Genomic DNA, 15146 nt, shown 5'->3' with positions numbered 1-15146 from the left:
AATAGCCTTGACTAGAGAAGGATCTTTGCAGGATAATCGTTTCCCTTGGATTTGTTTGCAGGAACAGCGAGCAACAAGTTGATCTCTAATAAGTTGAGAGGTGAAATTGTCAAATCCAGATTTAGACGCAAGTATTTTTAAAGCAGTAACAAAAGTATCAATGCTTTCTTCGGGTTTTTGAGCTCTGGTGAAAAATTTGTAACGATGTACGACCATGTTTTTAGTCTTAACAAAGTACTTGTCTAATTTAGCTATAGCTATTTCGAATTCATCAGGAGTTTCACCAGTAGGTGGAACAAAGGGAGGTAGGTGGTCAAAAACGTTCTGTCCTTCCACACCAAGATGATAATACATTAGACTCTTTTTCCTTTCTGCACGGTACCTAAGACCATCGATTGCCCCTAAGTAGGCCATGAAAGATCTCAACCAAAGCTTCCATTCAAGAGGAGGATCTCCAGGAGTCTGAAGAAATGGAGCAGGAGGAGATACGTTTTGCATTGTAAGATCTTCTATTTTTCCTTTAGATTGAAAGGTTTATGCACAAGGAAGCGAACAAAAAAAATAAATAATAGAAGACGAGTAATTATTGCAAATATGACAGCATAAACGTGTAGGTAATCTTTTGCCAAGAGCAATGTGTGTGCAGATGATGTGCACACTAGCATGCAGGAGCTGTGCACATCAGCGAGTAGATACTGTGCACATCGGCGTGTTGAGAGAAAAAGAGAGAAATAATGAGGCTTGAAGGCAGTGATCGAAGTCTTAGTGACGTGTAGAAGCAGCTGACATAGCAGACACAAAGAAGGCTGGGTTGAAACAGACGCGAAGCCTTTGTGACGTGAAGGCGTTGAGAGTCAAAGAGAACGTCTTGGTGACGCGGCGACAGGCACAGAGGAAAAGCGTCTTGACGTGCAGGTTGCTATGGACACCAAAATGCGTGCTGGCGCTGGATAGAGAAGGACGTTCGACTACGTCATCATTCCGAAGCGCAGCTTGAAGGTGGAGGAACAAGCGGTGAAGAAACACGCAGCGCTGGCGATGGAGGGTGAAGAGATACACAGCACTGGACGGTGAAGGTACGCGCAGCGCTGGAAACCAGGAGTGAGGCCACACGTAGCGCTGGTAAGGCAGGAATGAAGTCAGTCGGTAGTACGAAACCGAGTGACACAGTTTAATAGTGCGCTTGGTAGCACGAAGAGAAGCTTGAAGGGTGCACAAATGGTAGCGGGGCAAATTGCAATAAAAGAGTCTGATGGCTGCAACGGCTCTCTAAAGGTACAGCGCGTAGAAAGTATTAGTAAATGTACTCACATGGAAGTGGGTCGTAAGGGGAAAATGTCCAGAAAATCAAACCGCTTTGCTTGTAGAAAATGTTCAGTAAGTAGAAACGACAGCCGAGAACAGCTGACCATCCTCGTCGCCAATGTAAAGATGAGGCGGAGGCAGGAACTGCAGTTTGAGGTTTATTCAGGAGAAGAGAGCCGTCCAGCATGAAGGGGAGACACAGCAGCTGCAACTGCCAAACAGGGAACACTGGGGAGGAATGCTCGGTACATGGAAACCCACAGGTGACATCATGAAGTTCTAATAGGCATTACGCAATACAGATCACCACACAAACCTACATGAGTTCCACTACTGATTGGTCTAACACAAACAGGGGAAACACCTCAGATTTATTTTAATTCACTTGCAACCCTACTGCAACTTCAAACTGATCAACTCTATTAAGTTGTTTTGTTAATGTTGTGTACAGATTGAACAGATAACGTAACACATCATGTGTGCATAAGAGAATTAAGCAGTCCATTCCATAAACCATAATTATAGGCCCTATCATCTTTTTCCAAAATAATATGACCAATGGATCTATGACAACCTCCAAGGAGCAAGTCCAATAGGTAGCAATGTTGCCACACTTAATGCTGGAGAGCAAAGGACACGGGACTGGATACCATTAATTTGGACTCATTCCATTATCCCTGTGTAAAAAATGAATCCATTTAAGGTGCATGTGACCAGTACCAAAATGTCACTGAAGTAGTACAGCACCAGCCACAAATAGGCTCAAGTGACAGAGTAAAAACTTTTTCTGAAGTGAAAGTTTTCTGTATCCATCCACTGAAAGGCCACAGGTGTTACACATGGTGACCTTTTCTGCCTAACATTCATCCTGGTCTTAATTGTTGAACTCTGCTAGGATAAAGTATAAGCAGTTATAAGTTACAGTTGCTAGGACAGTGGCAATAATTCCACAGATACTGGGGTTGTACCCAGTTTGGGTGATACCTTGGCACACAGCCTTGATCTAATCAATCTTTGAAAACTCACAACAGCTTGGAGACAGGCTCTTCAGCTTAAATCTCATGAACTTACACTGCAGATCAATCATGACAGTGCATGAAATCATGTTGGCTATATCATAGTATTGGCTATTTACGGAACCATGAGCGGTGCTTCAGGTAGATCACAGTTCACAGCTGGAAGTGACAAATAGGGCAATCAATTAAGGTATGGATTAAAAACATCTGTGCTCATGTGAAAGTCTTGTGAAGCCAGCTGAGTGCAGTACTGGGTAAAGCAAGGCCAATTGCTGGGTTGTCTCTAATTTTCTCTCTTTGGGAAAAGCCAGAGTTTTACTCAGGAACCTCTCAACTCTGCACCAGCCGTGCTAGTGCGCTGCCCCTAAGGTTGTCCTGTGAGTACCTACATACCAGAATCTCATTGACACCTAAAGGCTTTTGAAGCCCTGGGCAAGGTGTATTTGGAGCCCTCTCCTCAAAACAGCTTTAGAATGTATTGCCTATTTTCAACTAATTTCAGTGCTTGTGCTCTCAAACAATAGTGATTTATACTTTAAACTTTCAGAAATGGGGTCCCTAAAACAGCCAAAATCTCAAGCTAACCAGTTCCCACTAGCTAAGTACTACCGAATGGAAGCTTGATAAAGCCATTTCTTTTTGCACTTTGATGATTTTGTCTTACAAATTTTTTTTACGTGAGATTCATGAACCTCCATCATTGGTTCTCGATGCTATTGTAAAATATTGAGGATAACCATGTACACAAAGAACCAGGAACTCTGGAATGTAAATTATGATCCGTCTTTCAGGGATAGACTAAGACTAAGCTAATGAATTTAGGCAACTTTCCTCCTTCACCAGTAAGCCTTCTAAATATGCCAAAAGTTTAAATTCTACAACCAGTTCTTATTTCCTCTTTGAGAATTTGTATATCATTTCTCAAAACACCTTTAAAGCAGCTGTCTCTAACCATATCTAAAAATGAAAAAGAACAGTACTTGAGTTGGAACTGGGAATTATGAATATTTGAAATTCACTGTTGTTTTAAAATTACCAAGTTAAACATTTCAACTTTAGTTCTTATTCCTTCCTAAATAAAAAAGAGTTTTATTGCAGATTTTGTCAAAGTTAAATACATAAATACATGAGGAGATTCATACATCAAAAACAGCCGGGTAAAAAGGAATAGAGGAGCCATCTTGGAATTTGGACACTAAATTAAAAAAAGCACAAATTCAAATACATTCATTTTAGGAATGTTTGACCAGTCCTTATTCTTTTAAACATTTCCAGAGAGCTCCATCAGTTAAATAAAGTGGCAACTTTGTGCACTCATCTTCACCTAATTCATGTACTACGGGCCCATCGTTCTTAATTAAAAAAAATCATAATTCAGCTTGACCCAGCACTATATCACTTTTCCAACGATAAATTGGTACCCAGATACGATTTATCATTTCACTGGCCCTCTGACCCTTCTGTTCCTAAATGCCATTTTCAATATTAAATATTGATAAAAGCTATTGTCAAAAAGAGGAACCGAGGGATCCAAACAGGCTGAGGAAATACAAATTCTAACCACCGCCATGGCCAAATACAAAAAGTATTGGTGTGATTCTGTCGTCCCTTCGCTACAAACACCCAACAACATTAATTCTGGTGTTAACGTTACTTTTAGTTTTAGGTAGTGTTCTAAAAAAATGCACAATATCTTTCTGTAAGACTTCTAAAAGAGAGCAAGTAGAAAAGATATGTACTAAGTCAGCATCTGTACTTTGACAATGGGGACATTGAACACAAACGATCCCCCCCATTTAGCAATTTTGGCTGGTTTATAGTAGAGGTCAAAAATTGTTTTATAATGCTGAGCCTGTAGTCCTGTCGAGCACAATATAGTCTGGCCTAATTCCAAGGATTCTAAAAAACATCTGCCTGGTACACCTAGCTTTCGTTTCTATTTTTCAACATGTTTCTCAAGATCATCTTGTGGAGTTTGATTCAGACCACCATATATCTGATTAACCTCCAGCACTCCTTATTCACCACCACCCCAATTATTACATCCCTAATAAATCCTCTTGCCCCCCCAGTTTTTTCAGCTAAAAAAACCCTGTATCTGTAGATACTTGAAGAACTCTTTGCAAACAACTCCATATTTGACTTGAAACTCTGCAAATTAAGCTATTCTCCTGCAGCAAAAAGATCCCCCATCCTTCTAACGCCTAAATCTTCCCAGCGTGACATTACTATATCATGAAAGATTCCTGGAAGCTCTGGATTCCTAAAGAGCGGAGTATAAAAATTCACTCTCCCAAAACCTATCTTTTTCCTCAGAGAAGAGCAAACCCCAAATGCGGCCAACCAGGCTTTAAATCTAACTTTCTTATAGTAGCTTGGTTGGATACGTCTCAGGAATATTTGTTTAGCCTCTTCACCTAGTAGTAAATTCATAGATATCTGGTGACCCATCACTGATCCATTGATCCATTGAATCTCCCCCACTTAGGAGCACATATATTGGAGCACTGTCGACCAATAATACATCCTCACATTTTGAACAGTCCATCTCTATCTCTTCCTGGGAAGTGTCATAAGTTTTAGTGCCCTCCTTGTCTTTTCATATGCCCAAAAAAATCTGCTGATCATATCCTCCATTGCTTTGAACCAGGGCTTCTCTATCTCCCATGGTATTGCTCTAAAGAAGTAAAGGACTTTGGGTAAAAGAATCATTTTAACTATGTTTCAGCAGCCTACTATTGACAGATGTAGATTGTCCATCTTAACAAAGTCCTGCCTCCCCTTCTGGATAACTGGGGCAAGGTTCAGATCAACAATTTGCTCCAACTCTGATGTTATGTTTACCCCCAGATATATCACTGAATTTGTTATCCATAAATCATCTAGTTTAACCACCCTAATGACTATTAATTGTGTCTTATCGATTCTCAGCTGAGTTATTTAAGGCCTTTGCTGGAACTTTGGCGGACAAACTGTTGACTGTTTTTCAGAGGCCTTTGAGAGGGAAGTGCTCCCAGACTCCATGCGGAAGGCCCTCATTGTTTTGGTGCTGAACCAGGTAAAGAACCCTTGAATGCACCTCCCACCATCTACTCTCAATGTTGAATGTAGATCAGAAATTACTCAGTCACGTAGTGGCCGCATGTCTGCTGATGTACCTCCTGTGGCTGGTTCATGTGGAACTGTCAGAGTTCATACTGCACAGGAATACGCTTTATAAGTTGTGTTGCTTAGCTCATGTAATGCATGCTTCTTGCATAGAAAATCACCAATATGAGCTCGTCTTTCTGGATATTAAACAAGCCTTTGACTCAGTTAGCTGGGAATATGTCTGGATAGTACTGTAAAGAATGGGGCTTGGGCACAAAGACATCCAATAGATTATGCTACTCTACGGACCAGGAAATGTGTCTCTGACAAGTTACTACTCCAGAGGGGTATTCTGCAGGGGTCCCCCTAACCCTCCTTCTGTTTGCCCATGGCGATGCAGCCCATGACTTGTTGACTTCAACAGGTGCTGCACGGCTGGGGGATCCATTTCGGCATGACAGTTCATGTTGTCTCTCTCTCTATGCTGACAACCAGATTATACATCTTATTCAGCCAGCCTCATCTGCACTGATCATCCAGAACGCCATGCTGGAATTTGGAGAGATATTGGGACTGTATGTGATTCATTTTTCCTGCTTGGGCAGTTGAAGGAGATAGTCTGGGAATCACTCTCAGAGGTAAGACTGCCCTGAGAGTGTTCGAGAACTTGGGCTGCAAATTGCACATGGGGTGCAGTAATGCCACAATCTGAACCTGGGGAGGGTTATCAGAAATATCCTTCCCTCTATCAAATTCTGGAATAGCTTAAAACTTTTCCTGATGGGAAAAATAGCACTGATCGAAATGGTAGTACTACTCCACTGTCTGTATGTGCTCCAAGGCACCATGGACCAGATTCCTTGTTGGGTGTTTCTAGAACGAGATCAGCTCTAGGTGGAGCTACTCTGGGCAAGAAAATTATGCTGATTGGTATTGTTCAAACTTAAACTGGAATGGGGCAAAGGGTGGATGGAGGAACCCGGCATCAAGCTACACTACTTAGCGTTCCAGTTGCAGCATGCAGTCCTCTGGCTTGATGAGGGTGGTCACTGGGAGAAAACGTTACTAGCTGGCACGTATGTGACCACAATCTAAGGGCCCTTCTGAGGAGCTTCTGAGGAGAGGGAATAGAGTGCCCGAGACCCTTCCGCATATGATTCGCCTAGTTTGCCAGCTCTGGGAAAGAGCGGTTCAGTAGGTTATATGTAAGGCACCATTTGCGCCGGACCTGGACATTTGGATAGTGTGGCCCTTTTCACAAATTGCCAAAAATATGGCTGTTGACCTCTGGTGGGACGGAAACTTCGCCACGCTGTCTGATCTTTATCCTGCATCTAGGTTTATTACCATGCAAGACGCTTTTGAGGCTTATGGATTGCGATCTGGTCAATTTTTCCAGGACACTAAAATTGCTGCTATGGCTTGGGAAATTTGGCCCTCATTCCTTGAAGCTCCTGAACCCACGCAAACATTGGTCACTATGCTCCCTATGGTGGAGGGTGGGGAACTAATTATGTATTTGTATCAGGCTTAACACGCAGACAAGCCAGTGGAGCATCTGAAGGTTGAAAATACGGGGCAGCACTTTGCAATAACCCTACTGCCACTAAGGAGTAGACCAAAATGCATAGCAGGTTGTGGGGAGTATTGATTAATGCACCATGTAAGCGTCTACAGTACAAAATAATGCTAATTGCCTTCCTTTCCCTTAAACAGCTACATAATAAATACCTGGTGAGGGACCCGAGGTGTGTGCAATCAAAGTGTATAATGGTTGACTTTTTTCATGTGATATGGTGCCGCCCCGTCATTACAAAAGTCTGGGTAGATATATTGGCACAGCTCATCAACGCCACAAGCTGGGCTATCTCAATCCCAATCAAACAATGCCTACTGGGTCTCATCCTCGAAACAAAAATGAAGAATTTAAGCAGCAAATTCTTAAATTCTTAAAGCTTGGTCTGACCGTTGCTAAGAGACCTATTTCCATCAGATGGTTGAGTCCGATGCCTCCCTTGTATCTTACTGGCAACGTAATTTACCGGAAATGGCTGGAGCAGAGGAGGTGCATATGAGAAAGGTGAGAAGGGATGGGTAACTGGCTGACCATTGATACAAGCCCTTAGTGACCCTCCCAGTGCCAGGTCCCCATGAGGGGCCTGCGTGAATATAAAAGGTTCTCCTGTCAAATAAGCTGTAGTACAGCCATCTTTATATGGTCTAAAGATGGCTGTACGTGGAGGACTGGACGATCATATCTGACCCTAGGAGAGACAGAGGAAAAAGAAGGTAGATACTGGGTAACTCTGGCTGGATTGGAAGATGGAGCACGGGGGTGGGGAGTGGGCTTGTTACAGTTAAATTACATTTAATGTTCCACGTTGAGTGTTTTACTAGGCGGCCGCTTTAAGTATGCACTGGCATGGAGCAACAAAGTGAACCCTTCAACATTGCATCTGTACTCCTATGGCCGCATACCAAATTGTAATAGTATCTGAGTTTCGATTGCTATTGCACTCTAAGAAATGCCAATACATGTTTTTTTTAAAGTGCATCTCTGACTATAAACATAAATGATAAGTTAAAAATGTGAAACATGCTTTAGCAAATCCTGAACTCCTCAGGCCATTTTATCAAAAGTGCTCCCGGTACGCATCGGGTGTGTGCCCACTTTTTCGACACCCAATGAAGTTTAGAAATACAGAAGGCAGATGCCTGCGAGGCCCCTGATATAATACAGATTGCGCTGGTGCGCGTGGTGCTGGTGCAATCAAAAGGGGATGCTCGTTCAATTGCATGGGGATGTATTCCATGCATACGAGGAAGCACTTTGCCTCTGCGCCCACGTTGTTTTATAGGTGCGGGTGCAGAGGCAAAGAATGTATCAGGAGGTACACTATCTGTGCTCCACAAAAAGGTGGCACAGAGTCAATGCACCTCAGAGTCTCACAAAGGGCACTCCTGTGAAGTAGGGAAAATGCCCCTGTAGAAGGGAGGAGTCACTAACTGCATCCGCCTGAAGGGGCATTTCTGTCCATCGTAAATGCAGACCAAGCCTGCACAGTGAAAGGCACACCGGCGGCTTCAAACACACAGTTCACCTTTCACTAATGTGTTGTCATTTGGGTAGGTCCAAGTTCAAAGCTGCCCCGAGGAAAGCACATTTATTTTGATAAAGAGCACTGACCTGGCCTGCCCACAGCACATGCAGGTAAAGGTGCACCCCGATGCAGTCCAGGGCATATCTTTCATATGGGCCCCAGTGATCATTTTAAAAACTAGAACTGAATATTCGATTGTATTTTGATAAAGAAGAGCAAATCTATGCCAGAAGTTACAGATTTTCTTCTATTCTCTAATTCACAGGCACTACGGATATGTGTGATGTTTTAATCATGCATGGGAATGATGGCAGTGAATGGTGCCAGTACCTGAAAGATCTCTTCCTTTCCAGCTATCAAATAAGAAACCATCAATTGCTCAGCTGTGAAGTGGACATCAATGGCACACTTGCTCTTAAAGACTTGCAGATGTTTTGGAGCAGTAAGTGTATTGTCATCCTTTTATCGAAAGACTTGGTAACGTGCTTTTCCAAACCCAGCCTAATAGAGAATTTACAAAAAGCTCTGCATCCACCACAAAAAGTGGTTGTACTGTTCTGTGGAGTAACTGATTGTGAGGAATTTGGAGATGTATTCAAGGACTGGCCTCGGTGGAAAAAGGTCTCCTGTGAAGATGATGCGGATGCGTACATTGCAGCTGTTGCAGAGATCATTTTGAAAGGTTGGTCCATGCATTCTTTTTCGTTGCTCATTGATGTTTTTAGAGCAGTCATTTTTTGTTCAGTGATAGCAAAAACACGTAATATTAGTACATAAACAGGACAATGAATGACGCATTTTATGACTAACATTTTCTTCTCTCAAACTATGGTATGAAAGACCATGCTTTGATTTACCTTATTAAATGGATTATGTTGTACCTTAAACTAAAGTATATGTCATGAACCTTTAGATCAAATAATGTGTTAACGATGCCTAAATACATTCAAAGTAGAGATTTTCTCATTCATTAATTCCTGCCTCGAAGTGCACTGAATCAATGCAAGGTACCGGCAAATTGCTGAAAACTTTATGTTCAGCGTTTTTTGGCTGCCCTGCTCATGCTGAGGTAGGTAATGGACAACGTCTAGTAAGAAAACAGAGGCATGCACAATGTTTGCATGCACAAGCACATTGACGCCAAGCCACTGGCGATGCCGATGCTTGTTGCTTGAATCTTATGTCACATTTGTATTACATCTTCATAATTCCAGGCCTGTGATAAAGCCAACGATAAAGCCATCAACCCATTTAAAACTGACAGTGGCTTTCTTCTAGATGTCTGACTGTATTTCATTGAAGCACGTTTGTATTTGCTGCAATTACGTTCCTGGGGTTTCCAGTGCTTAATTTGTAAGAGAATAAGTGCCGGTTCCCAAGATTTTGTGCAGAAGTCGCAGCTGGTGCTATTGAAGGTCAGGGTGTTGATTCCCAAGGCTCAATAGTCTTTAGCCCACCTCACGTCCCCACCAAACATTCCCTGCCCCTTTAGCTCACTCTCGCAGGTTTATTTTGCTTTCTCCATTTGCAACTGTGGGTCATGGGGTGTTGGGTAGTTAGGATGAGTCGTTTTTATGATCTGAATTGTCATTTGTGTTTTTAGAATGTTTTATGGACAACTGTATAAAGAAATAAAATTACTTACTTTGTAACTGTGTATCCACCTCTCACTTCCGTCTTCCTTTTCCCCTTTGTGTTTTTTAGGCTGAGCCTTCGCAGCGCGCATGCGCTGCAAAGGAAAACGACCTCTTCTGAGCGCTTTGGCTTTTCAGCCAAGCTTGTGCATGCGTACCATTGCCTTCAATGGCAACGCATGCAGGTCAGGAGATTCACACGCGTTAGTGCGCGCCAACATCTGGCAGCAATTATCGCTCCCGCAAGTGAATTGCGCCCCCTGCCGCGCGAGGTGATATTGTTTGTTGCTTGTCTTTATCCTATATGTGCAGCCTCAGAATAGACCCCTTTTCAGCGTCCCCCACAGAACACGGTGGGCACCAGAACAAAGTCGGGGCTGCGGGTGCGCACGGGCCCTGAGAGGGTAGCAGAGCGGGTTCGTGGCATACGGCCTCCCTCATACAACCTGAAAGTTTGTATGTCACTGACATAACTAGGAAAATAAAAACACTCTTTTGGGAGAATCTATCTGAAGGCTATGATATCCTTCTAGCTGAGAAAGACTGGCCACCAGAATTTGTTAGGGAATGCCCACATGGCGAAGAAATGATTAGACCTGCCTTCTCAAAACATGTTCCAATACATAAAATACACACTTATGCAAGGAAATGGGCTGTGGTCCAGGCTCCAGCACTATACAAAAATCATGAAGTATGGGATGAGGATTCACCTCACCATAAAATCCAGTTAAAAAATCAACCCACTGCACAAAGGCAGTATCCTGTTAACCCCTTCGCTGCGGCGGCAATTCCGCCGCAGCACTAGGGGGGCGGTGTGGCCGAGCGGCGCTCGCATGCTCGTGACGGAGCCGCTCCGTCACGAGCCGCAGTTGAGCTGTGCTCATGACGGAGCGGTTCCGTCATGGCCCGCCCGCTCAATGGAATGCCCAGCGCAAGCGCGGAATTCGCTCCGCGCAGGCGCGCCGAGCGGGCCATGACGGAACCGCTCCGTCATGAGCCCAGCTCAACCGATGCTCATGACGGAGCGGCTCCGTCATGAGCATGCAAGGAGTTAACCAAGAAGCTAAAAAACAAGCCAGGTAGATCTTAGATCAACTTGAATACCAGGGGGTGATTGAAACATGCACCTCACAAATGAACAATCCTTTGTTTCCTCTCTCCAAACCAGATGATTCATATTGTCTAGTATTGGACTACAGAAACCTAAACTCTTGTTGCAAAATATCTGCAGTAAAAAATTCACACAGTGCAGCACTGATGAATAACATCGTGCGCAAAAAATATAAAACAACATTAGATATTTCAAATGATTTCTTCTGTCAAAACATTGCATCAGAAAGCAGGTATTTGACCGCTTTCTCCAGTATGGGGGCCCAGAGGCAATTTTGCTGTCTCCCCCAGGGATTCAAGAATAGCCCAGGGTTATTTTCTGCAAGAGTAACAGAGTTACTACAAATGTATGATGATTAGGCATTATCTTATGTCGATGACATCTATCTTACAGACGATAACTTGGGACATACACTTGAAAAGAGGGAACACCATTATACTTGGATTCACATCTGAAGGGTACAAATTCGACTTTAAAAAATCACGAATTGCCCACCTCACAGTCCTATTTCTGGGTTATGAGTGATCGAGTGAAGGCAAAAGCCTAGCAGACAACTTCTTAGAGAAGTGTGCAGTGCTCCAAGCCCCAAAAACGCAAAAAAACTTACAATCAATTCTAGGTTTCTTAAACGTCGGAAGAACATACATTCTAAACTATGCAGAGAGGGTTAAACCTCTCTACGAATTAATCAAACCTGATTTCAAACCAATTAATTGGTCACAGAAACACACAGAAATTTTACGTTCAATACAAACAGACATGTTAACTAAAACAAAGCTGCAAACACGCGTAAAAGAACGCAACCTTGTAATCCGAGTCATCCCAGGAAGATGCGGATTCACGTATCTGACCTCTAATGAGGGAGAAAACGGTACCAATAGCTTACAAATCACACTTGTACACACAGGCTGAAATGAAATTCAGTTCTACTGAAAAAATTCTAACTGCGGTTCAAACTGCTGTAGCAAAAGAAAAAGCCCGAGCCCAAGGGAATCGCATATCTGTTTTGACAGCAGTATCAGCCCTTGAGGCAGTAACAAGACCGAGCATTCCAAATGCTATAGCGTTACAGCCAGAATTGATACAATGGGTTAATTCTCTTGATGCAACAGACGTGGTACACACTTTTGATCCCAAAATGAAAAAAATATAAAATCTAGAATACAAGTATGAATGTCCTCTGCCGACCGAAATTCTGCCTCTCGAACAGTACGTCTGTGTAATCTACACAGATGGATCTGCAAAACACTGGATTGTGGATAACCAAGTATACAATGCGGCATGCACAATTGTAAAAGGTCGCTGGCGCATAGGTAAATTCAGACCAATGGTCACTAAAACTCAATCACTCAGAAACTGCACAGCTCAGCGAGCTAAACTACAGGATGGCGCTTGAAAATACCGATCACAAATTCCCCACACTAATAGTGTGCGATTCACATTACTGCGTCTAGCCTTACAATGATTTCTTGCAGACCTGGATTGAAAACGATTACAAAGATGAGAAAGGTGGCACAATAAAGCACAAAAAGCTATGGGAACAAGTAGTTCTTTTACAGAAAAAACTACGAAAGACTCACGTGATACATACGCTGAGTCTTCAACGTGATGACGTTCACGTTGCAGGGAATTCGTTGGCTGATAAAGCCGCAAAGGCAGCTGTTCAACCGGCTACCGTAGCTACAGTAAAGCGTTAAAAAAAAAGAATAGATGGTGAAACTCTACTAGCAGTAAAAGCCTCAATGGAAGGCAATTACGCTGCATAACCTCTAAATTATCCACTCGGAAATACATACATAATTGATGCAAAATCCGTTCCTTTTGCTCAAATCCCTGGAGTGGGGGACAGAGTAATTCCAAACAGGGACCAGAGGGTTACTTGATTCAAGAAGCACACATGGGATTGGGTCTGAGGCATCAAGAGATCTTAAAATCTCTAATAGAATTACAGTTGAAGTACTGGTGGCTGGGAATGAGCGTGCACGTTTATAACTTTGCAATAGATTGTCAGAACTGCAACAGAGATCGCAGTTGTGAACCGGACCAGATAACTGACTCAGGCACAGTAAGAACAGCCCAGACACCTCTATTAACCCCTTCGATGCTCATGACGAGCTCAGCTCGTCATGAGGTACAGTGGAGCTGTGCTCATGACTAGCTGAGCTCGTCATGACCACACCCTTTTACATTGAGACCCAGCACAGCAGAGGAATATGTGCAGCATCCATGTGGTTAGACAGCATTGGACTATCTACACACAGGCGTCCGCCCGGACAAATGCGGTCCCATAAATATTAAGACGAGATTCATTTGGATGTGGCCCCAGCGCTCGGCTGACGCCAGAACTGTTATTAAAGATCTGCGAGTCTTTATCGGCACATACGCAATTGGCACGCTACATTCTGACCAGGGTCCTGCGTTTAGCTCTCGAGCTTACAAAGAGGCCTTGACCAGCTTGGGCATTGCATTGCGGTACTCTAGCCCCTTCCATCCTGAGGGTAATGTGGTAGTGGAGAGAAAAAACTGTGACATACAGCAATCTATAACAGCGAGGGTATTAGGTTCGGGTGATGGGTGGGTCAAACATCTAATAAGTGTCCAACGTAGTCTTAATAATCTGCCAAGACATTCTCTGGGTGGAATCACTCTTGTTCGGTACTAGAATGTTGATCGAAGACTTTGATCGCCATACTTGAGTGGTGGAACAAAAAACCTTTGATATCAAAGATTGTTTGGCTGTTTTACAGGACTTAAATGAAACAAGAAGAAGTCAAAGTAACACAAAGCAAAAGCCAATGGCCACTGAAGAAAAACCACCTGTCCCAGCAAGACCTGTCTGGATTCCGAAGATTGGGGATCTGGTCAGAGAAAAGATCACGGTAAAGAAGGAATTCGGGCCTTCTTACAGAAAAGCAGTACATGTCTTAGCAATTCAAGGAACAAGATCAGTAGTACTACCGCCCCTCACTGGTAAAAAGGAGAACAGAGTTGTATCAATCGACCTGGTAAAACCACATTCATGTGGCCAATAATAAGAAGTAGGCCCAGTGGACTCCCAAGATGTAGCAGAAGATCAAACCTAGCTACACTTCAAGAGGTTAAAACTGAGAGACTAATTACTTTTGATAAACCTGCAGTGAGAAAAGAAGGACTATGCAACAAAACAAAAATTTTACGTTCAATACAAACAGACATGTTAACTAAAACAAAGCTGCAAACACGCGTAAACGAACGCAACCTTGTAATCCGAGTCATCCCAGGAAGATGCGGATTCACGTACCTGACCTCTAATGAGGGAGAAAACGGTAGCAATAGTTTACATATCACACTTGTACACACAGGCTGAAATGAAATTCAGTTCTACTGAAAAAATTCTAACTGCGGTTCAAACTGCTGTAGCAAAAGTAAAAGCCCGAGCCCAAGGGAATTGCATGTCTGTTTTGACAGCAGTATCAGCCCTTGAGGCAGTAACAAGACCGAGCATTCCAAATGCTATAGCGTTACAGCCAGAATCGATACAATGGGTTAATTCTCTTGATGCAACAGACGTGGTACACACTTTTGATCCCAAAATGAAAAAAATATAAAATCTAGAATACAAGTATGAATGTCCTCTGCCGACCGATATTCTGCCTCTCGAACAGTACGTCTGTGTAATCTACACAGATGGATCTGCAAAACACTGGATTGTGGATAACCAAGTATACAATGCGGCATGCACAATTGTAAAAGGTCGCTGGCGCATAGGTAAATTCAGACCAATGGTCACTAAAACTCAATCACTCAGAAACTGCACAGCTCAGCGAGCTAAACTACAGGCTTTAAAGATGGCGCTTGAAAATGCCGATCACGAATTCCCCACACTAATAGTGTGCGATTCACATTACTG

The 15146-nt window shown here is 43.1% G+C and overlaps 1 protein-coding gene across 3 annotated transcripts in view; it reads left to right on the top strand.

The window, feature by feature from the left end:
- PIK3AP1 (phosphoinositide-3-kinase adaptor protein 1) overlaps positions 1-15146 on the top strand; it is a 1689354-nt gene that overhangs the window by 222738 nt on the left and 1451470 nt on the right. For 2 of the 3 annotated variants that reach the window (XM_086922323.1, XM_086922324.1), the window contains exon 3: positions 8778-9194. The exons of the other annotated variant lie outside the window; for it this stretch is intronic. In XM_086922323.1, coding sequence (XP_086778449.1) covers positions 8778-9194 — 417 coding nt within the window. The remainder of the gene's footprint in view (positions 1-8777; positions 9195-15146) is intronic. 3 annotated transcript variants of the gene reach the window in all.

The sequence above is a fragment of the Lissotriton vulgaris genome, chromosome 5 (assembly GCF_964263255.1).
Source record: "Lissotriton vulgaris chromosome 5, aLisVul1.2, whole genome shotgun sequence".
Classification (NCBI taxonomy): Eukaryota; Metazoa; Chordata; class Amphibia; order Caudata; family Salamandridae; genus Lissotriton; species Lissotriton vulgaris.
Note: the sequence above shows the minus strand (reverse complement) of the source record. Positions and strands in the feature narration are given on the sequence as shown.